At 38.5% G+C, this 27,490-nt stretch overlaps 1 protein-coding gene across 7 annotated transcripts in view; it reads left to right on the forward strand.

Moving 5' to 3' along the window:
- Window positions 1–27,490, forward strand: part of PTPRZ1 (protein tyrosine phosphatase receptor type Z1) — a 183,740-nt gene that overhangs the window by 126,819 nt on the left and 29,431 nt on the right. For 4 of the 7 annotated variants that reach the window (XM_080393865.1, XM_080393867.1, XM_080393866.1 and 1 more), the window contains exons 9-13: window positions 5,649–5,833; window positions 6,588–6,714; window positions 13,512–13,555; window positions 16,134–19,707; window positions 23,369–23,513. In XM_080393865.1, the coding sequence (XP_080249991.1) occupies window positions 5,649–5,833; window positions 6,588–6,714; window positions 13,512–13,555; window positions 16,134–19,707; window positions 23,369–23,513 (4,075 nt within the window). The remainder of the gene's footprint in view (window positions 1–5,648; window positions 5,834–6,587; window positions 6,715–13,511; window positions 13,556–16,133; window positions 19,708–23,368; window positions 23,514–27,490) is intronic. The other 3 variants (XM_080393869.1, XM_080393870.1, XM_080393871.1) reach the window with 1 other exon arrangement.

A 27,490-nucleotide genomic window follows, 5' to 3' on the forward strand; every position in this document is an offset into this window, starting at 1 on the left:
TGAAACCCCTTTAAATGACGCAAGAATGACAAGGGTGGGCCTTACCTAAGTAGATAACTGAAATAGTTTTTTTTATTGGGAAACCTAGAATTTTCTCCTATTGAACTGAGTGTAAACTCTCATTAGGTGGTAGGATTAAGTGCTTGATTTATTGCTGTTATTAATACGTGGCATTTGTTAAGTAGAGCAAAGTTTCCTTAGAAGGGCTAGAACTCTTTCTATTCAATTGTAAAGTAATTTCAGCAATATATTGTCAGAAACTTTCACATAGTGACAACCTCAACATTCTTGGTGTACAAGCTATGCCCTACTGAGGACAAGGTAGATACTTTGTTCTTCAAGCCGGCCTAGTGATACATATTATTTTCCTATGTGATACGTGTTAATGCATATATGTATGTATGTATTTAAGAAGAAGATTAAAATAGCTAATTCTTACAGCCATACCTGAGGAGTCAACTCTAAAAGCTTTTTGAAATTATAACGCTTTATCCCCACCAACCTCAGCTGGCATGAAAATCCATTTATAATAGAAATCGTTGTTTATTCCTGTAAACCTGGAACCGCCATGGGAGCTGCCAGGCCTGTTATGTAAGTTCCCACCTGCTCCACGGTTCTAGTAGTGCCCTGTGAGTAAGTGCAGGAACAAGATTCTTGTTAATCTTTGTCAATTTAGTAAAGATAAGAAGAACACTGGGTTCTCAAAATTCAAGACTGACAATACATATTGGTAAAAAACACTTGTCAACCTGTTTTCCTGTGGAAAAATACAACTGTGTAAAGTTCAGCAGTTATTTTAGTTACATTCTTTTGCAAGACGGGGGTAAGGACTCAAGCCTTTACCGTCTCACGTACCACAGGCAACGTAAATTAGCTATAGCCATTCTCAGAGTCTCTCAAGACATTTCCTTTTGTGCTGGATGCATAACGTGCTGGGCGCCGGCAGCAGGGCTGGGGTGGCCTCTGTGAGGGGCGGCCGGTTCCAGCCCACCCGCCGCAGGGCACCGCTGGGCACCACAGCCACGGTGCCTAGGGGAGAACTAAGTTAAGAAAGGGCAAAGCACGGCATGGCAGTGAGGGGAAAAAGTGTGAGGAACAGCTCTGTGACACCAAGGTGAGAGAAAGAGGGCGGAGGAGGAGCTCCAGGCACCAGCAGCCTGTGGAGAAGACATTGGTGAAGCAGGTTGTCCTGCTGCAGCTGCTGGAGAGCCCACACAGGAGCAGGCTCCCGGCAGGAGCCATGGCCTGTGGAGAGGAGCCCACGCAGCGGCAAGTTTTCTGGCAGGATCTGTGACCCCATGGGGGACCCACACAGTAGCAGTCTTTTCCTGAAGTACCGTACCCTGTGGAAAGGACCCACACTGGAGAAATGCATGCAGAACTATGTCCCACGGGTGGGACCACACACTGGTGGGGGAACAGGAGGACAGCATGAGGAGGAAGGAGCGGCAGAGGCAATACATCATGAACTGACAACAAGCCCCATTCCCTGTCCCCCAGTGCTGCTTGTGGCGGTGGGGGGAGGAGGAAGAGTCAGGAGTGAAGTTGAGCCTGAGAAGAAGGGAAGGGTGAGGAGAAGGTGTTTGTAGTTTTGTTTTTATTTTTCGCTATCCTTCTCTATTGTAATTGGTGATAAATCTAATTAATTTCCCCAAGTTGAGTCTGTTTTGCCTTTTTTTGTTTTGTGACGGTGATTGGTGAGTGATCCCCCTGTCTTTATCTTGACCGATGAGCGTTTTCATCTTATTTAATTCCTCTGTCCTGCTGGGGAGGGGGAGTGGGTGAGCATCTGCTGGCCAGCCAAGGTCACCCCAGCACTCATACCTACTGTGCTGCTCCATCTCCATCATAGAGGTAGAGTAGACTGGGAATACTGAAGAACTACTTTGTGTCACACACTGTGCCAAGGAGCTGAAAAGCCCTTGAATATCTTAAGAGAAGTGATTTCACAGGTTCCACAGCTGAAGCTCTGGATTTAAAAGATAGAAATCTCAAACCCAGATTTAATTAAAAGTAGAAGAAAGAAAGCAACAAATGTGGAAAAAAACCCCTAAGTTATCCAGTACTGCCTCAGAAATACACCTAGTTTTATTCCAACTCTATCAAGTTCAGAGGAGCTTAAATCCAGCTTAAATAATTTGTGTGTGTGTGTGTGTGTGTGTGTGTGAATAAGCTAAATCTGTACAGCTTATAATGGTCTTCTTGTCAAAGCCCAGACAGTTTTTGACAATGGTTTAGTTAATGTACCCTGGTGCTTCCTGATGATGCAACTCAGTTTAAGTTTAAAAGTTCTAAGTTATACACATAGCATTTTATTCCACAGAGGAATAAGCAAAGATAGGTGCATTATCATATGATATGATAGAATATGCAAAACCAGCGGCTCAGTACTTACCTGGGAAAAGCAGAAACCTGAATTCAAGCCCAGCAGGGGCTGGAATAGGTCTCTGACTTCCTGTGAATAGTATTTTGCTTCTTGAGACCTGTAATCCAGATGAACTCCTGTGACTTCTGACTAGTAACAGACTCAAGAACTCCCTTTCTTGCAGTGTCTTTGCCCAGATTTCCTAAAAGTTAGTATCAGAGCAGATTGTTACGTGATTTCCTTGCTTTTCCCAGTCTCTGGAGAGGAAAACTGGGAAAAGGAAGGAGCAAAATACCTCTGTGTTACTAAAGCTGGCAAGTAAGGAAAGGAAACGGCACAGGCAAGCTGACTGATGAAGAGGTATCAGAAGGGCAAGAGACACCAGCTTGCGAAAAAAATGAGGTGAAATAATATGCAGATGATTGACATGTAGGAATAATGTTGATTACTGCTGAGAAGAACAGGACCACACATCAAAAGGAAGAGAACAAAAGGGGAGACAACTCTTCTTGGAAAAAAAAATAGTTGAAAGAACCATCTGGAAAAGAAAACTAAATGAAACTGAAAGAAGTAATATTGGAGACACCAATCTTGTACCTATAAAACTTTTATAATACGACTCAGTTAGTCTGAATACAGTCAGAGATTTCAGAGCCAAATTCACTCAGACAAAAGAGGGAGAGAGGAAAAAGGATTGTAGTGTTTGGAACAGGGAGAAGCTTGATAGTTGTACTGTGAAAAAAACGTTTGGAGAGTAATTTTGAACACCTTCAAAAGAAAAAGCTGAAGAGTGAGCAGAATAATTTAAAAAAATGAAATTGGTGTTTCAGTTGATCTGTCTTAATGCTCAAAATTGAGAAGGGAATTGTCTTTGCTGGTCTAATGATTTTCTTTTGCCCTCTGGTGGAAATTGAGTGGAATTACAAGTTTTAGTAATGGAATGAAATGTACACAACTTGAGATTTATTTTTTTTATTACTTGCCTTTCCTTTATAACAATGAAAAGAATTCAGTGTAATGCATAAAATGGTGTGTCAGATATAAAGCACAGTAGAAGCAAAGCCTGGCAAGCTTCAGGATTCAACTAAATTACACAGACTAATGCTACCTCTACTATTAGCGCGTGCACGCACACACACACACACGCACACCCCACCCCCACCCACCCACCCCCCCACACCCACCCCCACCCCCACACACACACCCCCACACACACACCCACACCCCCACACACACACCCACACCCCCCCACACACACCCACACACACACACACACCCCCACACCCACACACACACACCCCAAAAAGAAAAAAAATTCGCGGCTTATTTTCCATTGACTAGCTCAGACCAGAGCTGCTCAAAACGGCCCACCCTGCGCACAAAACCGAAGTAACTGTTTTTCAAAATACTTTTTGTGGGGTTTGAGTGCCCTCCCCTGTTCAAGTGGCAAACTACGAAGTTAATGGAAATATTTTTTTTCCTTTCTTTCAAAAATACAGTAGTGTCCACCAAAAGCGTTGTAGTATCCTCTTGTTTGCTTCCTTCAAGAAAACTCCAAAGAATCTATACTTGTTTTCTTAATTAGATAGATAGATAGGTTTTCTTGCTTGCTTCTGCTAGTTAGTCAAATTTCGTTTTAAACTGATTCTGAGATCTGAAAAATATGGTTCCTCATTTATTCCAAATAGGGAATGATTATTTAATTACTTGTGCAAAAGCCAAGCTAAATATTTTTTGGGTAAAATATATCCATCTAATAATTTTAGTATGTAAGTTTTAATTAAATTGTTGAAAGAGTCAAAGTAAACCATGTACTCTCATCAGTGATTTTGACAAGTTTAATAGATTAAATAAAGCAGTAGAAACGAGGTAATAAATGAAGCAATAGACTGAATGATATGCCTTTTCAGTACATATGAAAGCGTACATGAAAGGAGATTCTGTACATGAGAAAGGAACTTCCCAAAAGCTAGGGCAGGAGCATTTCAACCAAAGTTCAAAAACCATGCAGTTTCAAAGAGATAAGATGAGGGATTTAGAACAGGAAATGTCAGGAACCCCTGGCCCTCATTCTGAGACATCAGAACGGATCTAGTTGCTGTGCTCTGAAGTTGGGAACCAGAAGTTAGTGAGCACTTCTGACAGTCATCTCTGTTCTTCAGTGCTGTGCCTGAAGACATGGTTCCCCCACCGGCAGAGGGGATGATCAGAGCAAGGAAGGAGAATGGGGTGTCAGCCCGTATCCAAACCAGCCATGAATGATGCAACTGTATTTGATGTTGCTTGTGTTTTTCCATGTAGCACAACTTTTACTGGCTGTTTTTCAGTGAGCTTCAGCTAAATAATCTACATTTTCTGCTCATGTAATTTTTTCATACAGGTTCATCTACCTTTGACCTTGTACATTATTTTCAAGCCACAGACAGATACTAGGGCAATTTAAAAAACAAGTGTCAGAGTCTCAATAAATTTCTAGCACATTGATAATCAGTACATCTGTACATCTAATGAATATCAAAACGTGCAGTTTACTTGAGTAAGATGAAAAGAGTATTAGAGGGAAAAGGCTGGAAGACATGCAAGAGTAGCTGCCTGACCAAGCTTCTTCTGGAGTGCAGGTTCCAGGCTCACAAAGGTGGGCATGAGCCGGGCCCAGGACTGCAACAGTCTGCTAAGACCTTCAGCAGATGTTGAGATGGTGCTTTAAAATATAATAATATGAAATCACTACCTGCTAACCTAATAATTTCTTAGCCTCTCCCTGTTTGCCTTTTGTCTCTTCTTTAGGTACTATAAAAAGATTCAAACATCCTTTAGAGGAGATTCAAGTGTGATAGTTTTAACTTTAACTTTTAAAACCAACCTACTATAGATTACAGTCTGTTTTAGCTGGTGAGAGAGTATGCAGCTCTTCTAATGCTACTCTGGTAGACCCGTAAAGACAGAGTAATAAGAGATTTTTCATCCCCAGGACATATATATGAGTCATTATATTTTGTGGTTTATATTTTATTTCTTGGGAACTAGATATTAATATTTCACCAAATATGGTGTAAAAAAGGGGAGAGAAAGGACTCAATCCTCAAATCAACTTGCTTTTGAAAATCTAGTGTTAAAATACTGGTTCTGTTCATAGTGCATGACATCTCAGATTTTAGTGAAAAGCTTGAAATGAGGTACATGAAAGACTTGCACTGATTTTCTCAGGTGATGGTTCAAGATCTTAGTAGTCATTCGTACTGTTTAATAAATATCATTTTGTGTCCTCTCTTGTGTCTTCCAGTTTGCAGCTCAGAACCTGAAAATGTTCAATCTGATCCAAAGAATTATACTAGTCTTCTTGTTACATGGGAACGACCTCGGGTTGTATATGACACCACAATTGAGAGATTTGCTGTCTTTTATCAACAGTTGGATGGAGAAGACCAGACTAAGCATGAGTTTCTGACAGATGGGTATCAGGACTTGGTAACTGTAAACTCTTCAAGTTTCATACAAAGGGGTGATGGCAAAACGCTCACTGTTAATGAACTTAAGGGATTAAACAGTAGCTGGGAGCTGATTCAATAAAAAAAAATAATACTCTTTGACTGCAGCTCACAGAAGCTTTACTTCATTTTTTTGGTTGTGAAGCCACAAAGACAATTTTTAAAAATATAAAAGAAACCTCTCTTGAACAGAAGAGAGAAAGCTTTTGCAGATTGCTGTTCTGGTTTGCCTATACTATCCCCAAAAGTTTATGACTATGTCAGTCTTAGTGCTCCTTAGCCATAAAACCCTTAGTCAGTTAATAGTGGTCTGTACTTCATTGCTCACTGATGTGAAAGAATGACCTACACAAGCGACTAGTAAGATTCAGTACAGTTACACTGCTATAAATATTAAGTTACTGATTGCCGCTTCATGGTATTTTACTAATGTGTTCTGTTCCTTTAACCCTCTTTAAAGACTCATAACTTATCAGATATAATGTTACCTAAACCAGTGTTCAGCATTAAATAATTACATACTTTGGTATCCTCCATGTAAAAATTGACAAGCTTTATTTTTTTTAAGTCAACTGAAAAACATTTGGGACAATAAAATATAAAAAGCATACATTAGAATCCTAGAGGATATTAGCTTTATAGTTCTTATGAGAAATGTGTTATGGAAAAAATAACTTTTCCAAATATTTGATACTTATTTGCAAGTAAATGATTAAACATGGTTTTTCTTTTAGGGGGCTATTCTAAATAATCTGCTGCCCAATACAAGTTATGTTCTTCAGATAGTTGCTGTTTGCTCTAATGGTCTATACGGAAAATACAGTGACCAAGTCATTGTTGATATGCCTTTAGAGGACCCAGGTAAGTGGTCTTTTGAGCTTAGTGATCACATTTAGCTGAAAATCTGTATTGGAAGAAGTAGTTTGTTTGCAAACCAGTTAAAATGCACAACTATCAAAATATGCTAAACAGAAATTTCAAAATCACTGCAGTTAACCTTCAGCATGTTCTTTGCTACTGATATTTTACATTATGTAATTCTCTATTCCTTGTCAACATTACCTATGAAAGACTGCATGTTAATTTTTTTTAACACTGAATATTCTGAAAAACACCTACCTGATTTCAAATCTCACAAGTGTATCTTTTAGCAATATAATATAGGGAAATAAAACCATATTTGGTATTATTTCTCTATGGTTCAAGCATCCTCCCAAAATCAATCCACACAGCCAAAGTTTTAAGGAAACAATTAATACGAACACAATATTTGACTTACAAGTCTATATCAATTGATTTTGAAATTTTATGTCTTATGATTGCTTGGAGTTTGATTTTAACTTGTGGTGATGGAATTCCCTTGCTTCTTAATGCTGCCTTGCAAAAAATCAAAAGCCCTAACAAACAGATCTTACTGATTTCACAGCCAAATTTACTTCTTCTGCCTGCTGGTAAACATGAAATAATTTGAAACTATAGCATGAAGCTGGATCTTGTCCTTTAATAATTCCTTAAATTCTGTGGAAGTTCTAGCATCAGACCCAGTTCTTACCAAAGTGAGTAAGAGCTGTGTTTTAAATCAAGAACCCTGTAATTAGTCATAGGAAAAAAACAAAGGCTTTCTGATCATGCAAGCAACCATTTTTTATCTAAGGGCCTGGATTCTTGTTGTTTATTTATGGAGTCTGTAAGTTCAGTTTTACACTTCATTAAGTCTGTTTAGCTACAGCAAAGTCCTTAGCAATGCTGTGACGTACTTGGGAAAACAGGTCAGTTCTTCATTTCAAGGGAACCACATTCCTTTACAGCGAGAAAGATTATGATTCCCGTACTGCATGAGTTATGAACTCATAATGGTAATAGGGTTATAATAGTGCCTTTTTGTCTGAAGGAGGGGGTGGAGCTTCAGGTATAATACATACAAATTTTCAATACATGTTTAACTTGTCTTTCAAACATTTCTTAACATTAAGAAGAATGCATTTTTGGAGTCTTATGCCAATATCTATCAGAATTTTCCTATTTCACTTCAGTTTCCTAAGAAGTCCACAATGAAGTTCTGACATCCTGCCTGATGTTTCACTTTTCTGTTTATCCTTTATCTACCTCTTAGATAATATGTTCCTCCAGTCCCTTTCCTGAACTTGTGGGTTTTGTGTTTGAAGAATTTTCTCAGATGACACTTCATCTACATACCTCTACATCCATTTCAACATGGAATGACAAATAAGCAGGGTAGTGTTGTCATTAGTAAACAACAGTTCAACAAATCAAATCAGTGCAGTGCTGCCATCACAGCTTTAAAACAGACACTGCAAAACAAAATCCAATCTAGGTAATATCCATAGAATAAACTGCCCTGTTATTACTGTTGTATCCCTGGTGTAAGGATGGGATGCAGACCACCCTGCTGTGTGCTATGTCTCCCTTTGGAAGGAAAGGTCAGTGCGGAGGCAGGGAAGGAGACAAGAGCACTGGAACTGGGTAACCATGGAGCCAGCACGGCCGGCAGCTCTGCGCCGTGCACCAGTGGTGCCAGCAAATGCTGCTGGGGAGCAAACTCAGCAAGGGGACGATGGGGCGTTTGGCAGCCTGCAGCTGGCCGGCAGTGTAGGTACAGCCACTGATTACGGCATCCCTGTTGTATTTCTGCTGAAGTCATGCAAAACAGTGGCTTTACGTTCATTTCAGTAGAAGGAAGAGTGAAGGCCATACTTTGGAAATACATACTGGAAAACTCGTTTTCACCTTCCAGTATATCAGCAGAAATTTCTCTGAGGTTTGAATTCTCAGACAAGAGAATTTGGTCCATCAGATTGTTATGTTTAGCATTTCAGAGTGAAGGTCTGATATTCTTATGCTTTTTTACACTTTTCTTATTGTTAAAAAATGAGAAAATACAATGCAAGGATACCTATGAGACGTAACAATGCAAAGATATATCTATACAAAATATGAACAGGTTACATAACTATGAAAATGGTATTTTTGTGTTTTCTGTCACTTCAGCATTTGAATATGTTTCCTTAACGTTGTGTCAAAGCTAATTAATGTACATAAGTATATTCTTATCCTGAGTTTTCTTGTTTTAAAATAAAGTATTGTAGAGGAGAGTTAAATAATCTGCATATCAGAACTGTACAAACACCTGAGGGTTTTTTTCAAATTTCAGGAAGTTTTGAAAATTTTTAATAGTTTCAGGTCTACCTAAGGTTTTTCATGTAGTTTTCCAAAAGCTTCAAAATTGAAGAAGATTATTTCAGGTCAAATGAAATGTTTCAAGGATATTTTAAGTTTTAAAATAAAATTTAAAAGAGGGAGAGATTTATAAATAAAAATCAAAAAAAAAAGAAAATGTTGCATGTTTCAGAAAAACTGTTTCATTGGGATGCTTCCTATCTGAAATGGACACAAAGTTATTAAATGTACTTTGTGTTCTTTTATTTTGACACTACCACAGTGATACATCTGAAAGCATTGGATAAGGAAATTTCAGGGGAAAATCCTACCCATGTAATTAATATGATTACTATGGGTGTACATTGCTCTATAAATAAGTTTCATAGATGCTGTCTTAATCCTGGATACAATTTTAAAATATGGGGGAAAAAAACTTCCATTCATTTCTAATACTAGTATTTGCATACTTACTTTCACTAATTATTTACATCTTCATTAACTGTTGCAAATATTGCAATTATTTTCATATTTAATATTTTAATATTGAAAATATTGAACAACAGAGATATGAGAATGTAGATATATAATGAGCAAGATTTGTTCAGAGCAACTTGATGGTTACAACTATAACTTCAAATTGGTTTTGTGATCTGCTTTATAGATCTTGAGGCAAAAGGTGATTTCTTGGAGCTCCTGCTTGTGAATTTATGAAAGAAAAGTTATCTTCACCATGAAGACATGAAATAAAATTGACTCACATAAAGCATAAGCTAAAACTTTCATTTTCAAGAATTACTGAGTAAGCCAGTTAATTAAGATGGAATTCACTGCAGTCACCTCCAGATCAGTTAATCTTCACGTTAAGAGCTGACATGAGGCATAAGTCATGCAGAAGCATTAGATGTGCCCTTTCCCAGTAAGAATTCTGCCCTTGGTGTGGCCACTTTTAATGGGGGAAGATTCAGTACACTGTGCAACACAAATGTGGTGTTCAGAAAGCTCATGACCAATTTTTTAGCCTTGTCCCTTTGAGATGCTTGCAAGAGAGAGCATTTCTCATGCCTTCTCCCACCCTCCCTGGGTGCCTCCAGTATGTGGTTAGTCAGAGCTCTGCGGGTTCCAGGTGATCCACAGACCAGGTTTACACCTTGTTCCCATCAGGGCTGTGTAAGAGGAAGGACTGACCTCTTTCAGGCGATGCTCTCTGCCTCAGTTAATGGAAACCTCAGGAACTCTGTGATGACATATCCTTCCAAATGATCGTAGTTGAAATCTCTGCTCTTTGGGCTTTTTCTAAACTGTGCAGAGTGGCAGTCTTTTATCTTGTGATACGGTGTGTATGCACATCAGAAGTGTTTCCAGTTAGTCACCCTTTAGAAAAAGTCATGGGATGCCCTACATGTGTAGCTGCACCGTGTCCACTGAAAATGAGGGGAATCATGACCATAGTGTTTTAGTCAGCTTTGATAAAAGTCCAACCTTTCTTTACCAATTTTTCATTTGCTATTAGAACTGGATTTTGAATAACTATCTGAATGTGTGCTTTGACTCTCTAGGTAACATCAGTATAGCTCTGAAAGTCCTGCAAGTAGTTTGTTGTGTAGTTAATGCCGGTGTTACTTTCATGCTTTTGCTGACACAGGAAATGAAAAATAAGAATATATATCTCCTCTCATCTTCCTTTGTGTAGACTTCAGTTGGTGTTTATAAAAAAAAAACATGCTGTGATATGGCTTTCAAACACTGTCTCCTGCATGGCAGCTCATGCTGTCAGCAATGCTTTGTGAGGAACTAACTATGCAATTTGTAATTTGTCTTCATGACTTTTGTCCTAAAAAACACTAAGCATATCTTAAATGTTTCATTTAGGGGATGCTTTTTTTCTAATTTTGTACTGATAAATGTAGAAATCTGAAAACTGATTTAATCAGAAGAAACAAGCTTTACTTTTGTTCTTGCCATGCCATTTATTACGTAAGACAGTACAGAAATGAAAACAGTTTATGTTGTTCACGTTGTTCTACAATAACAAATCAGATTGTTTTAAGACATTTTTTTAAAGATTTGCATTGAAAAGAAATGTAGGGAAACAGTTACCTTTTTTGTCTTTGTTCTCTCATTTCTTCATCTGTCATTAATATGGACTATGAAAAGACCTCTACAAAACTTTCTAACTAATGATTTAATTATTTTATTTTAAAATGTAAGCTATAGAATAACTAATATGTGGTTCCAGAAAAAATAAACAAGCTTGTTCATCAACCTACATCAATGGGTTGTTTTTTGGAGGGTGTGGTTCTTCTCCTTGTTTGGGGGATGTTAGCAGATTTCTGTAATCTCCTATCAAGTCAAAATACCAGCAACAGGATTAACAGAACTTCTGTAAGTGTGTGTCTCTAATGCTTTTGACAAATACGTTTTCTGTGACCAACTAAATTTGAATAGTGTTTGTAAAGTGCCTGAAGATTTAGTGTTGTTAATATAGATTTAATATATATATACTCACACACATAGGTAGATAGATAGATAGATAGATATGTATGTTAATGCCTCTCCATGGAGACAACAGCAAGAAATTGTAGTTTTCTGCTGGTGGAATTTGAGACCACATACACTACTGTATACTCTAGCACAATCAGCACATTTTATTTTTCTGATTGAGTCTGATTAAAGCTCGATTCAAGAATAGTGACCACAGAAAGAATGGTTAGAATTTCTCTGTGTTAAAAACATTTTTAGAGAAGTCAGTTGAGTATGTAATACATGGTATGGGTCTACTGTGGGAAGACTCTCAAACTACTGTCTAAATATTTGATTTATGTCATTGAGAAGCCAGGGAATATCATTATCTCCTCCACCCCTTCCTCCCCTCTGCTCCCCTCCCCTCCCTGCCCCGGAGCCTCCTAGGCTACCAGGACTCAAAGGTAAGATAATTTTTCTCTATCTTGTTAATGAAAGGTTAATTCAGTACTTGGTATTTTCTAAATGTTTGTAACAAAAGAATAATATATGAAGATTTTGTGCAGCATTGTTTAGTCAAAATTTGTTCCCATGCTATAATCTACAAAAAAACCTGTATGAACTTGTTAGTTTGATAAACTTTATCTAGTGTATGTTGCATATAATACATGTCTGAATTTGTTTTGAAAGGTAGATATGGACAGACCAAAGAAAATACAAATTAAGTCATAAATGGCCATCTGACTTTGCAGAGATGAGAAGTATAAAGATGGCATCTTTATACCAGTGTATAGAGGAAACTTCATTTGAGAATTGTAGAGGAAATGCAGACATGGAGCTTTGTGTGATGCTGTTGTTAGAATTGCTCCTCAGGCTGAGAGACTGGCATTTTCGCTTTGTGCAAATATACCTCAGAATACGTGCTATCACTGGTGTACAGACAGCACTAGAACACTGATTCGGAGAAAGCTTTAGAAGGATTCAGAAAGGAAACTGACATTTCTGAGGACCAAAGGAGCAGTAAGATGCATTAGCGCTGTGGAGGGAGTATTAGATTTCATCACAGGAGACCTATGGCAGTTCCTACCAGAGGTCTGTAGGTTTCTTGCAACCTGCTTCGAAGCCTCTCTTGCTGACCACCATCAGAAGTATAATACTGGATTTGGATTGGAGCAGAAAGAGAGAGCAAAGCTGAGAGACTACCTCTAAACTTAAAGAAAGGATTTTCACCTGGGCTGTAGGAGATTCGTTCCTTGATCCTGTTTCAGCTGTTACTTATTTAGGAAAAGTGCAGAGGCCTCAAAAGCCTTTAGAGTAGTTCTTCACAGAGCACCCAGTACCTGTTTACTGGGGACTTTTTGTGGGATGTGGCACAACTGGGTTCATGTCCTTACACGAAATCAGGTGGAGTGGGAGTTTGAAAAAGGCCTTAAGCACTGGACTCCAAGAAGGGTAGGTCTCTTTGGTCTGCCCTGACAGAGGCAGGCAGCCTGCTGCATGCTGGATGCGATGGCATGGCTGTTGCGTTAGTACCTAACTCCAAGCCTGGGTGCGCAAATGAGGAATTTGCTGTTATGAAAATTGTAGAACAGATCATTTTACAAGAGTATCTTTGGAGCTTTCAGATTAAATGTAGAGAAATGGTTGATTCCCAGACTTACCTTTTTTCTCTATCATGATTTTTGCATTGAATTGTATGTACTCATAGAAAACTTCCTCATAAACTTGGTTGTCCCTGGCCGGGATGTGGCTCCTCAGTGCAAATTTAACACATGCTGCAGTATCAAATAAGAGCCCGGCAAGACTTGTGGCTGAATGTGTCCTGTCCAGATACGCATTGCTACCCTTAGAGCTAGTCCTCAACCCAGCTGGTCGGCCACTTCTCTAAATACAATCCTATAAGATGTCGTAGACTGGGTCTCAATAAACATATTAACTAATCAATTGAGTCCTTGCAGAATTAATAATTCTGTGAATTTAAAATGTTGGATGATATGGTGTGTATTTTTGTTTTATAGAGGCTGACCTCATTCCTGAACTGAATGAAACTGAAGAATATGAGGTATAGCATTCATTTATTTTTCAGAGAGTATTTCAAATACATAGATTTCAACTAAATTGAGTTCTGTAAAGATTTACAAAATTATGTCACCAACTGAATGTATTATGTATGTGCATATACAGCCTTCTCTTTCAGCTATATTTCTCCCTAGATAACTCTAGAGATGCCTCACTATTTAGTTCTCTGGGGCTGGAGATACATGGAGAAGTAAGAGATATCACAGGATGTGTCTAAATATTTTTGAAAATGGGGCATCAAGTTCCTGTCACCTCTGAGTGAAGTCTGACAGAATTGTTCATTTAGCAGAATCAAAGCTGTCACCCAGCGTTAGGCTTTTCAGTTTGTTTAAAGACAAATCTGACTTGGGCTTGCTTATGGTGGTCTTAGCATGTAGTAAACTAAAGTAAGGGAAGAAGGCAGTTGTGCTGAAGAGTGACATTCGTGTGCGTCTGCTACCAGTGTGCTATCGGTTCAATTTAACAGTTATTCCAAAATTCTTCACGGGTCATGTACTTCTTGTACTCAAGTTAAGACTTAACAATATAACACAGTTTTGGATGTTTTTATGATAACCTCTGCAGACATCCTATTTGGTAACCATGTTTCTGGTGTCCCAGCAAGGAGAGAGCTGAACATATCATAGTGAAGTTTTTACAGTCTCTAATACCTATTTGACAACATGAACAGTTCCTTCAGTAAGACCTACATTTGTATCAAGTAGTCCCTCAGAATTTTTATTTTATGGTTTCGATCTCTGACCACAATATTCTCACTAAGTGGCAAGTCCTTGTTAGTTAGATAGTCTGTGCTTACCTGTCTACACTCCCTTGTACTTGTGGACACTGAGTAACCAATATAGAGTCACTTCTCTGTCGCTGTAAGCTGCATATCTAGATTATTATATTGCATCTGTCAGGACAGTAACTGAGTGCCAGTGAATGTCACCTGATTTTTACTTGAACCAAGAAAGTTTAAAAGTGTAGGCATTGCCCTACAGAGAGTAGATTTTCAGAAATAAGGGCCTGTCCAGTCCAGTCCGGGTTTGATGACACACAGTCTAGGTGTTGCTGTCCTGGCATTTTAGGTATTTAGCCCTTGGAATGAAATCCAAACCTGAGAGTCATGTCTGAGGTACCCTACATTGTGGGAGTGCACCAGAGGGAGGTTCCTGGTGCAAAGGAGGGACTGCAGTGTGAAGCATGTCTCTAGTCCAGTGGTTAAAGCCCTCACTCTGGTGAGACTGGATAAAAGCTAACCACTCCAGTTAGCCAAGTACCCTATTTAATAGTTTATTCAGCAGTGTTTCATCTTGGGCACTTTCTTTCAAAGGCTGTTGATTTTACATTCTTCTCTCTGCTGTGCCCTGTTCACTTCAGTGCAGGAGTGGGAGATCTACTCAGCCTAAAATAGAGTGGAAACTGAGGATTTCTTAGGCTGATAACTGTGTCCCAGTCTCCTATCTTCTGGATGTTTTCTCTCAACATTATGCTTTTGAATAAAAACAGGTGGGTATTGCCACCACATCACCAAGCCAGATCTTTGAAAGAAAAAGGAGTTGCAGCTGTACTTTGTGAGAGGCTCTGTCCTGCTGGTGTCTCTTGTGTGATAGCCCTACGTGTGCCTATCAAATCAAGTCCCTTCAGAAATGAAGATGCCACTCAACCTAGTTTGCAGAGCTGTGCTCAGACAGGTTTGGTTCTGGTGCAGTTCTAGATGGGGGCACAGCACAGAGCTGCAGGCACTGCTGTGTCTAGGTCAAAACAAAAATGCCTGATGAGCAGGCTGGATGCTTTCACATTACATTTTTTGATTTGGGGCAGGGAAAGTTGGAGAGGGGATGACAAGATTTGCTATTAGATCCTCAAGGACTGCCTAAATCCTGATTGCATTCATTGTATTTTTTTTTCTTTTTGGATCTGTCTGTAAAAGTCAAAACTCTTAACACAGATTTTTCACCCAGTATCGTTGTTCATGTTCAGCAAAGGGCCATAGCAGGGACTAGATGGTATCACTCACAACAGCTGTGAAACTGTTACAGTAATGCTGACCATCCTGAAACCTTCTTTTCCAGAAACTGTGAAGATTCAGCAGATTTAGGGACAAGTCATAAATATATTTTAAAAATTCTGTTACTGTGACAATTCAGTCAACATCAGACTATTAGTACAGACTCTTAAGACATTCTGATAGCAAAACCATTTTTTCATTAATGGGTACTGCATATATGATTGCATTTTATTAGGAAAGAGGTAGAGCTTTTTTAATAAAGTAGAAAAATAGTGTGAGTGAGTGGGTTTTGTCTCTCAAACAGAGTAAAAGTAACAATATTTAACAAGTTGTGACACAGGATTTTTTTGTTTGTATTACAAATAAGTAGTATTTTCAAGAGAGAAGAGGATATCTGTTCTTGCAGCTAAATATTTTGCTTTAAGACCAACAGCCTTCTCAAGTGTTGTATTGTTTTGCCTCTCTTGTTTTTATTAAGCCAGGAAAATGTATTATCGCAGTTTTGGTTTTCATTTGTGTACAGTGTCTATAAACATTTTTAATTGTCTTCGGCTATGATATTTTTTCAAAGGATGAAGTTGATGAAAAGGAAACAGAGGTCGATGAAGAAACTGCAGTGATTCCTAGCATTGACAGTGCAAACCAAATGAGGAAAGATTTCCAGGTGACTACATCGAGCTACAGTCAAGAAAGAATGGGGACAAAACCCTATGAAACTAAAACAAATATATACTTAACAAGAGAAGAAGAATTGCATGGTAAGGATGTTTTCAAAGCAGTTTATTACCCTACATCTCCACCTGTTGGTGAAATTTCTGAAGAAGAGGAAGAATCTTTTATGGAATCCCAAACAACTACTGGAATTCCGCCTCGACTCATTGACTCCACCAAAGGCGTAGAAGAAGAATACATATACCTTTCTTCGGGCACTGAACCAACAAGAATAACCACTACAGGCCATAGTGATGAAGGTTTCTTACTGTCTCCTTTTAAACCTCATCAGGAATCTGATGACTTTTGGAGTTCGGTTCTTACTACTTCTTCAGCACAGCTGGTTACAGAGGAGACCTCCCAAGAAGACACCCTTCCATCAGGAAGCCCAGATATAAACGTGCATGATGTTCTTTCCCAAGGCTCCATTAAGTATGTTTCAGAAAGTGTAGCACCCTCAAGCTCTGATGAGCCTCCAAAGCATACTTCCTCCACTGATGGAAATGTATGGTTTCGTAACGCTACAGATCTGACAACTCGATCTGTTGATACAGCGGATAGCAGGCAATTGTCTCAGACCAGTTACACTGATGCTTATGTAGAGGGATTAAAGCCAGCTACAGTGTCCTATTCCAGCAGTCCAGTGGTTTCACAAGACACTTCAGATGCGGATTTAGAGTTGCCACATTATTCTACCTTTGCTTTCTCCTCTGCTGAATTATCACCTCACTCTATCTCTTCAAGCTCTGGAGAATATGGTTCTGCTTCTGCTGCCAGTGAGGTACTCTCTCAGACAACTCAACCAGTCTATAATGGTGAGATACCTCTTCAACCTTCCTACAGTAGTGAAGTGTTTCCTCTAGTCACCCCTTTATTGTTTGACTCTCAGATGCTCGACTCTACCCCTGCTACATCAGATAGTGATGTGACCTTGCATGCTACACCTGTATTTCCCAGTGTTGATGTGTCATTTGAACCCACCCTGTCTTCCTATGATGATGTACCTTTGCTTACATTTTCCTCTGCTTTCTCCAGTAGTAAAATGTTTCACCGTTTGTATACAGTTTCTCAAACGTTTCCACAAAGTGCTACTCCAGCTGTTGCCAGTGATAAGGTGTCCCTGCATGCTTCTTTGACATTGGCAGAGGGTGATACATTAATACAGCCAAGCCTTGCTCAATATGCTGATGTGGTGTCACATCAGACTACTCATGCTGCTTCAGAGACACTGATATTTGGTCATAATAGAACTCACATATTTTCTCAACCTGAACCATCCAGCAGTGATTTAAATATGCATGTACTATCTACAATGTCTGAACTTCCTTATGCTTTGTCTGGTAATGTGGGCTCCCTCCAAAGCTTTACTGTTTCCTATGACTCTGCAGAATTTGTGCATGATTCTGTTGACGTATTTCGTCAAGATCCTTTATTTAGCACCTATAACAATGTACTGGTACATAAACCTTCTTATGTAATATCAGAAGCTGATACCTTGCTGCAGCCTACACGCTCTCTATCTAGTGATATGGATTGGTCTGAAGCATACTCTGGTAGTGAGTCCCTTTTGCCTGATACAGATACTTTGATGGTACTTAACATTTCTTCCTCTGATTCCGTAGATGAAATTACCTATGAATCATCTGGGTTTAGTGATGTTAATAAGATGCTTCAAAAAGGTGATGTTATATGTGGAGATGAGAGAGAACTGCAAATTTCCTCTTCTTTAAGTGAAATGGCTTCCAATGCTGAAAGTAAAGTGATACCTGAACTTTCTACATCTGTTTCTAATAATGATGTAATTAAGCAGAATACGTCTCTGCAAGAAAGCCCACTTCCTGTTTCTAGCACAAAGGGAATCCTTCCAGTCTCTCTTGCTTTTCCCACTACTAAGATATTTGATCATGATATTAGTAGACTTACAGAAAATCACGTTTCCGTTCAGCCTTTGCATGTTACAACTCCAGCCTTTGATGACACCTTGCTTAAACCTATGCTTAGTGCAAGCTCAGATCAAGCTCTCTCTGCCCCTGCTTATAGCAAAATGTTATCCTCGACTCAGCCGTACTTTTATGAGACCTCAGCTACATTAAATAATGAAGCATTACTGCAGTCCTCCTTCCAATCTTCTGGCGATGGCACTCTGCTTAACACGGCTGCAGTTGTGCCTAGTGATCCAGTATTGGCTGAAAGCTCCAGGGTTCATAAAGATAGTTCTACATTTGACCAAATATTGCATCCAATGGCACCAGGTTCTGCTACAACTGAAACCATGCTGCATTCTACATCTGCACCTTCTGTTGCTGATATGTTGTCAAACACTTTTAGTAAGCCCACAGCGTCACTTCAAGGTATATCTGTTTCTTATGCAAGTGAGGAGTATGTTTCACCCAGTTTGTTTAACAGTGAAGATGTTCAGCAGGTTATGCCTTCATTGCACAGTAGCGATGTTTCATTCCAGCTGACCAGTTTAGAAAATACAAATGCCTTTCCCCCCCAAGCAGCAAATGCCGTAACAACTCCCTTCCTAACAGGTGATACGTTACCACATGTAGCTACTCCTGCAGACAGCCATATCTCTTCAAGTGTTTTTGAAAGAAGTGAGGCTGCCAGTGTCTCTTCAAGTTCTACACTTGGTTTTGATGCTGTTCATATGCCTGCAGTTGTTTCTGATTCTGACGTGTCCATTCATCACACTCTTCCTTTACCAAATGTACATATTTCTGTTATGGCTGTTTCTCCCAAAAGTGCAATCCCTGTAACTTTGAGTAGGTTGCTGGTTCCTTCTAGAGAATCCTCTGGGTTGTCTCCCAGTATCATGTCCAGTACCGATTTGTGGCCTTCTGTAGTTGAGGATGACTACGATGAATATGACGATGGCTTCCCTGTAAGTAACTGTATCTCATGCACTTCCCATAGAGAAGCTCAGGATATGATAGTAGAGGAACAAAATACAAAGGTAAACAATAACAAGGATCAGAGTAACCTAATTATAAGCTCACATTCTGAGAAACCTGAAGAAGAAGAGAAAATTTCAACTGCTGCGTCAGACGGTCAGATAAACCATGCCACGGACAGACGTAATTATACATCCAAACCGACTCTGACAGCGAGTGTGATACCCGAGAAGCACAACGACCCGACAGTTTTGGAGAATCACATTCAGACTGCTAGTGTCCCGTTGCAAAACACATCAGAGTCTAAGTCTTGGGCTGTTTTTACAAGTGATGAAGAAAGTGGTTCTGGCCAAGGTACCTCAGATAGCCTTAATGATAATGAAACTTCAACAGATTTCAGTTTTCCTGACCTTAATGAGAGAGACGCTGAAGGGGCAGTTGAAGCAGGTAATTCAGAATTAACTCCGGGATCATCACAGTCATCAGCCTCATCTGTTACTAGCGATCACTCATCAGTATTCAACATCTCTGAGGCAGGTTAGTTATGGATAAGTCTAATGAATACCATGGAAAGCTGTGAGGGGATACTTTTGTGCCATAGGGAATTAGAAGGTTTATCTACATACAATAAAAGGAGAACATAACCATGCCAGTGAGTGTGATTAAGGAAGCATTGGGGAGCAGGGGGTGCATGCTGAGCTGGCTATCTTGTGAATGCTACTTCTGGCTACTTAAAACTGCACCTGAAATACACTTCAGTAAGAAGATTCATACTGTGCTTTTGGATAGACGCAATCTGTCAGCAGAATTTGGGTGGCACACAGTCTAAAACTAGCATTTGTTTGAATGTTAATTGTTTAATTTTACCGTTAAAGGTTTAAGAGGGATGTAAGTTCTCTGTACAAGTGCTGCCCTTATGGAAATACACCAGAGGGAACCATGCCTCTGCCAGAGGAAACATACCTTTGAGATTCTGGGGTTTAACTTACAGGAGCACATTTCCTCATTTTTTTGTTTTGTATTTTCTAAGATGTATTGAGCAAGGAATAAGATGGTTCAGTTTGATTCTGATTCATCTTAACTCACAAAAACATTCATTTTCATTCTTACTTGGTATGCTACCTTCAGATTTCAATGAAATGCAGACTTTTTGTGCCAGATTTGCGTGTTTCCAAAATACTTAGAGCCAGATTCTCCTGTACCTGTTTATATTTAGTGCTCTTTTCCTATTTAGCCCTCTTAAAGTCAGCAAGAGTATTTGTGATCTGTGGTTCCAAGGATAAGGTCAAAAGGCAGAACTGAACCTCACATAGGTAAAAACCTGATAAAGTGTTTCCGTTGTATTTAAAATTGCATTGTGTAAACCTGAAGCATTCAGACACGTAATTTGCATTGCCTCTTGTTACATTATTGAAACTCCAAGAGTAAAGTCAGAAACCATCTACGATGTTTGAAAAAAACCAAACTCAAACTAACAAGGTTAAATTGGTGTTCTAGAAAATAAATGGAACTTCCATTAAGTACTCACAGTATCTGCAGAGGGCAGTATCATTCAACTAAACCGACTAAGGAATGAAATCCACAAAGCATGGGAAATTTTTAGCCCAGTCCTATAAATACAGAGTTAAATCACATGAGGTCATGTTACTCATCAGCAAGAGAATACTAATATGAAAAGGTAGTAAATTGACACTCCTGTGTAGCTGGGGCTAGTAGAATGTGAAAAATAGAAAATAAAAATTAAAAGAACGCAGAAAGCATACTGAAATTAGTAGGAGTCCTAGCAAGGTAGAAGTTATAAAACTGAATCAATAAGTGAATTAGTTCAGTAGGTAAGTAGTTATCACATTGTGTAATGTGCATAACATTTCCTTAAAATACAGCAAAAAGAATATCAGTATTGTAAAACCTATGTTACTAATGTGAATGGGTTACCTTAAAGGATTTATAGTTTGCATTATGGGTGTCATTTGAATTGTTACTGATGGTAACTCAAAAAGGATTATACATTAGTGGAGGAGGAGTACAACAGATTCAAGAGTTTGTCTTCTAGATATTATTGAAAGACACTATACAGTATCATTTCATGTACATTATTTTTTCCAATAAATGATGCCAAATACTGTCTTTTAATAAACAGAAAATTCAATGTGAGCATGTCTAACATGGTCTCCTGTAAATCAAAGACATCTATGCTTAATTCAATTGTAAAGAAATGAAACAAAAAAACACAAAACAAAAAAGAAACACTCAGCTGAGAACTTATTTACACATTGCAGTGAATTCACCAGAAATGGATAAAATATCTTCTTGTTGTGACCATTACAGAAAAAAAGTCATTTAATTTTTACGCAGTCTTTGTACTTATTGATGCATGTTTATGCCTGTTTTGAACTAGGGCTTTCTCCACAAGACCTCTATGGCTACCTAAACTTTTCAACTTTAAAAAATGTAAGAAAACTAATATAAAGAACTATGCAAAGGATCCAAAGTCATCAATTATTAGGGAGCAAATAAATCTACTATAGATGAGACTATCTGTTCAGCCACCATCACTGGATTCATGGCCAATTGGGCAGGAAACCACTTTTCATTCCCTGTAGAAGGAATCCTAATCGGATTTGGTCATGCAGTTTGAAAGAACCCTGTCATCCCACAGATAAGACTGGGGTTTATGCTGTGTATTAGTCCAGAGTTGGATCAGCAAGTATGAATTCTTCAAAGGGGTCATATCCTGATCTCTCATGCATACATATAGTTTCTTCTGAAAACAATAGGAAATACTAATTTTAGCCTACTCACCAGAAACTCAGGGACAGATTTGCAGAAGCAACTTGTACGTGCATTTTTCCCACTGAACTACAGGATTTAAAGAGTAGTGATTGATTTGGGTGTTACTTTGAACTGAAACCAAGAAGATGGCTGCAAGATCAGAGCCTAGACCTTTTTGCATGTAAAGCCCTGAAAGCCCCTAAACAAAAAGAAAATGGAAGCAAGCAGAGAACTGCCTGAAAGTCTGTACTGTGTGAAGCTGGTTTTGATTTTTGACATCCTATTTAGAACATGTGATTTGTTGTCTTCCCCTCCCTGCCCCCAATCCAACTCCATTCTCTCCTCCCTTTTGTCTGGAAGTTTTTAATTCAGTGTAGAATTGGTCCCTTGAAATCCCAATGGAGTGCAGCTGATTTCTAGACAGCAAAATTTTGCTCCCATACAGAGCATTAATTGAATTAGGTCTGTTTCACAAAAGCAGAGAACAGTCTTAAAAAATCTAGGAGTTTAGTTCTAAGAAGTGCAAAAGTGCTTATTTCTGTGTTTTAACTCATAGAATGGTCACAGATCACAGTAGATTGCACAGTTTGAAAAGAATCAGTCATCTTTTTTCAAAATCAAAATTTTAAAGTATTTACTTCTTGAGGTATGATGTTAAAAACACAGGATTGGTCTCATCCACCATTGTGTTCCCTTATTTATTGAAATTATAAAATACATTGGTTTAATCTTCATACAGATTCCTATATACAAATATTTTTGCCACCCAGCATTACAAGGCTGACAGAAATGTAAAATCTAGACAATACCTTAGTTTGATCACCTGTAAAGATAGAAGTAGGAAATTTAATTCTAGCTCCAGTATAGTTGGGGTAGGAAGTACTGCAATTGGATTCAAAGGAAGCAGGATGTGCCTGTAAGGCGAGTTACAGAATGGGCAATGTATTAAATTACAGAAGGCTTAATTGTGGTACAGCAAGCAGGTAGAGACTATTGTCAGAAAATTTTCCTGTTAATCTATTAGCCAGAGAAGTGATCTGCTTTTTATAAGTGACAGTTTAATATCAAAATATTCTTTACATGTTCCAGTATTATATATTCAGATTCCTTAACTCAGTTGGCTTTCAGCTAATAAACAGATGAAAATAAAATACTTTCTTCTCCTATATTTTAACAACAATTTGCTGTTCTTACAAAGAGAAGTCTCCACTGCTGGAAGGCTGAGTCACATAAGCTTGAACACTTTGCTTTACCCTCTATCTGCTTATTTTCTGTAAGCTGGTTTGCAAATGTATACACTTTCTGCAGTACATAGTAAAAAATAGAGGTAAGTGGTATTAAGTAGGCTCATTGTAAGACACATTCACTTGTACTGTGCGTTTCTCAGAATTTAAACATGGACTGTTTCAATTTTCTCTGACTGCAGAGGCAAGTAATATTAGCCATGAGTCTCGTATTGGTCTAGCTGAGAGTCTGGAATCAGAGAAGAAGACAGTTATACCACTTGTGGTCGTATCAGCCCTGACTTTTATCTGTCTAGTGATTCTTGTGGGTATTCTCATATACTGGAGGTAAGTTGATTTTTTGGTTGGTTATTTTTCAGTTCTAAAGAGCTCTGATTTGCAAAATGTGATTGACGTTATTGAGCTGGTTTACAAGAGGGAGACTGGATCTTTTCTTTCACTGTGTCTTTGTCTTGTTCCCAGTGCTGCAGTGAGATGAAACTGACAAAATAAGGTGCAAAACAATTTTAAAGTCCAAAATGCTCAACTACAATTTTTTTGGGCGTGCAGCAAGTTGAACTATTGCAAATAGTTTATTTCCATATTGGGAGATTTTAGTAAATTACCAGTGATTATTAATGCCTAGAAGCCAAGAGACTTAACAGAGCACTGGGAAGAACAGGAAGGAGAATAAAAATTAATAGCATGGCACCAATCCTTTAACAGTTAAAAAAAGGTAGTTGTCCATTTAGGATAAGAATCTATGGTCCTCAGCAGGACTATGTGAATAAGCAATTCATGCAGGACTGTAGGAGTGGTACTGTAGCTGACACAGTATACAAGACAGAAGTAGGATAGTTTAATTATACTGTGATAGTATAAATGTTTTAAGATCACTTGCTGAGTAGCTCTTACGATGTTCTGTGATTAAAAAGTTGTTCTACTTTGTGATTCTGCCAAATCAAAATCTGTCATGTCGTGTGGTGTCTGTGTCCCGTCCCGTCCGTCCCTCTCCCCGCCTTTCGAACCGTTCAGCGGGTAACTAAGGATGTGTTTCATGTGCACACACATGCTCAGGTTCCCTCAGGGGCCTTTTTCTCTGTGACTTGGTGAGAAAGTAAGAAAAAAAATCAGACCAAAGAGAAGTCAGAAAAAATTCAGACCAAAGAGAAGTGATAGCTATAAGTCATGATAACATAATCAATGAAGGCAAAAGACTCTATCTATACTGTGAAATAAGAGACCAGCTGGCATGGCACAGAGCTCTTCTGTACCGCTGAAGTCTCTCCCCTCACAGGCGGAAAAAACAGTGTGGCTGCATTCACATCACCTACTGGGAATGGTCTCTGCCCTGTGTTCACCCCAAACTGCCAAGATTGTGTCAAATAATGCAAGTTGACCTGAGCTAAAAGCATACCTGGCATCCAGTTAGCCATATGACAGTATGTGGCAGTGCTCAAGCCTTTGGCTCTGTTTTGTTGGTTCTAGATAAAGCCAGAGAGTCTTCCTAGGGTCACGTCTACTTAAGCTCTCAAAGAGCTTTCAAAATCCACACACAACCCTAACACTTCCTCGAGTGTGCAGGTGGCCAGGAGGAAACAGTGGTAGTCCAGAAGCGGGGAAGTAAGTTGCAAAAACTTCCTGCCATAGAGATTCTTGCTGTTTGGTGATTCCCAGGAGCCTGATTCTGTTACTCCTTCTGCACTGCTAACACATAAACTAGCAGCAAGAAACAGCACCTTGTTCTTCTAGGAGCTGTACAAGCAAGGGAGAAGGCAGGCCCAAACATCTCATAGATGCTTCCAGAGCTTGTTTCTTCTTCCCCCCCTACCCCACCCCCTGCAATCCTGCTTAATTATTAATAAAAATTTAAAGACTGCCCTTTGCGAACCACTGACTGCTGTCATCTGTAGGGTATGATGTCAGGGTTGTGCTTACTGACTGTTCTTCTAGTCTCCTGACGCAGGTTTTCTGTTGGCCCACAGGGGGACAGGGTGGACCCTGGCCCTGAACAGACCAGCCTTAAGAAATTGAGTTCAAGCTTCCTGCGTTCCGGTCAAGTGTGCTAGTGAGTCAGACAGCCTTTGGCAAAATTAAAGAGAGTTTTGAGCAACAGATTTTCAGAAAGTTTTGTTTCTTCCTTCCAAAGAGGTAGTTAATTGCCGTAAGAATTGCACAACTCATTTCTTAGTTTATGTCTATTTGGATAATTATACTGTCTATCAAAGGATTTACAGCTAGCCACTTTCATATTGAGAACCTTTTCCTGTCTTTCATGTTACGCAACATGAACATTCATATTAATCTTCCAAAGGGTTTCATCCGTGATGCTAAATAGTATTCGAAATCTCTTCTATTTGCCAAAGAGCACCATCCATTTTAAGACCCAGATTGTACAGTGCAGTTCTAGTAATCTTACACGTTACAAGCTTGTTTTTGTTGAATAACATTGTGTTCATTTCATATTCTTCCTCTGGGAATGAACAATTCTGTAACACACGTCTTTCAAAATAAAACAAAAATCCCATTAGCAGTAATATCTTCTTGACTTGAATTTAATCTTTTCTGTATTTCTTGTGTACTACAAAATAAAATATGGAGCTCTTTTTGTCTTAATCCTCAAGAAAATTCTCTTGGCATTATGATAACACCAGTAACATGTTTCTTATTTCAGAAGAATGAAACATGAAAAGTATGTATTGTCAGTAGGACTTTGTAGCTCTCTTTCAAAGGTGCCAAGACCCTCACCTCTTTTTAAAGCCTGGGGAAAATCACAGTATTAACTTCATTGCTATGCACTTTTTATTAAGTCCAGAAGATATTAGTATAAAGTGTATAAGAATTTTTATGGTTAGATTTAGTTTATTTTCATATAATTGATGTAAGCTGCCAATGTTCCTTTTTATATTTTTTTAATGTGGGGCAATTATTTTCAGTTATTAAAGTTAATAAAAAGTTTGGGTTTGCAAGAAGATACTTTATATTCCTTTGGCAACAGTACTCAAAAAATAGCTGGATATTTGAGTGAATAGTGCTAAGAGTAGTTTCCACTGTTTACTAATTTGAATAAGCAAAGGGTGTGTTGAATATGCAAAAGGAGTTTTATTTGATTTAAAAAACAAATAACTACCAAGACTGACAAGTTCCAGTTTCTCAAGATTAAAAAAAGGCAAAATTATTTTGTTCTTCACTTGAGTGACTTGTATCAGAAAAATAATTCTGTACCATCTGTTGTTTGGGTTTGGGTTGTTTTTTTCTTACATGAAATTGTTAATCAGCACTTGAGGAAATTCCCCAATCTCTTCACTATCTCATTAGGCACAATTTCAATCTTTCTGTGATAAAATATTCATTTCTCTGACAGGGATGAAAACTTTTAATGGCAATATTGTCTAAAGATTGTCTAATTGCCCGTAGGAAAATACACAATTTCCAACTACTGTAGTTCTATGTATCTTTTGTAATTCAAGCAGTTTTCAAGCAATGTCATTTTCCTTTCATTTCTTCTTGATTATGATCATGATTATAATCACAGTGGAATAAGCAAGGAGAATCTTTTACCTGTTTAATGGCCTTGTTGTCCAGATAGATATTTTTTTTTACCACTTCAGAGGGAATTTTCTGTCCAAATCTAGTCTATCCATCTCTCTTGAGTTTCTATCTACTTGACTGAGTCCTTGCAGCAGAGATGCAGCAGGGATATTTGAATCTGCTTGCTTTGTTCTTTTCATTTCTGGATGGCTTCATCATTGCCATTTTACTGAATTAACCATACCTGGTAAGGTGACTGAAAATGAGAGTTTCTCTGTGCTAACATACAATATAATGGAAATTGCTTATGCATGTGCATGCTGGTTTTGAACAGTTCATAGGAGTGATCAAGGAAAATAAACCTGATGAAGTGATGTACAGGGAGAAATGTCAGGCTATTTGTGCAGATCAATTTTTATAATTATTATTATAAGAAAAGCTTAGAAAATAATAAAGTGGTAACGGCTGTCAGTGGGAGTTACACCATTCAGGATTCTTTTTCAACAGATGTATATGAATCTTAGTGAGGCAGTAGCTCCAATAATATGACCAGCAGATTGCTATTGCAGTTCTAGCTGTATTTGTATCTATAGACATAATGAGTATCAGCTGGCAGTCTTGAAGCCTCCTAGAAGTTACATGACAGCAGTGCTTTAGAAATGACCCAACCCAATGTCAGAGAAGACCCTGAGCAGTCATTTGAATTTCAGTTTTCCTTTACCACCCTAAGTCTTTGAAACACAGCTGTCAGAGAATGTTCGTTTCCTTATCCGTGATTTAAACTGATGCCTTGA

The sequence above is a fragment of the Falco punctatus genome, assembly GCF_963210335.1.
Source record: "Falco punctatus genome assembly, chromosome: 6".
Classification (NCBI taxonomy): Eukaryota; Metazoa; Chordata; class Aves; order Falconiformes; family Falconidae; genus Falco; species Falco punctatus.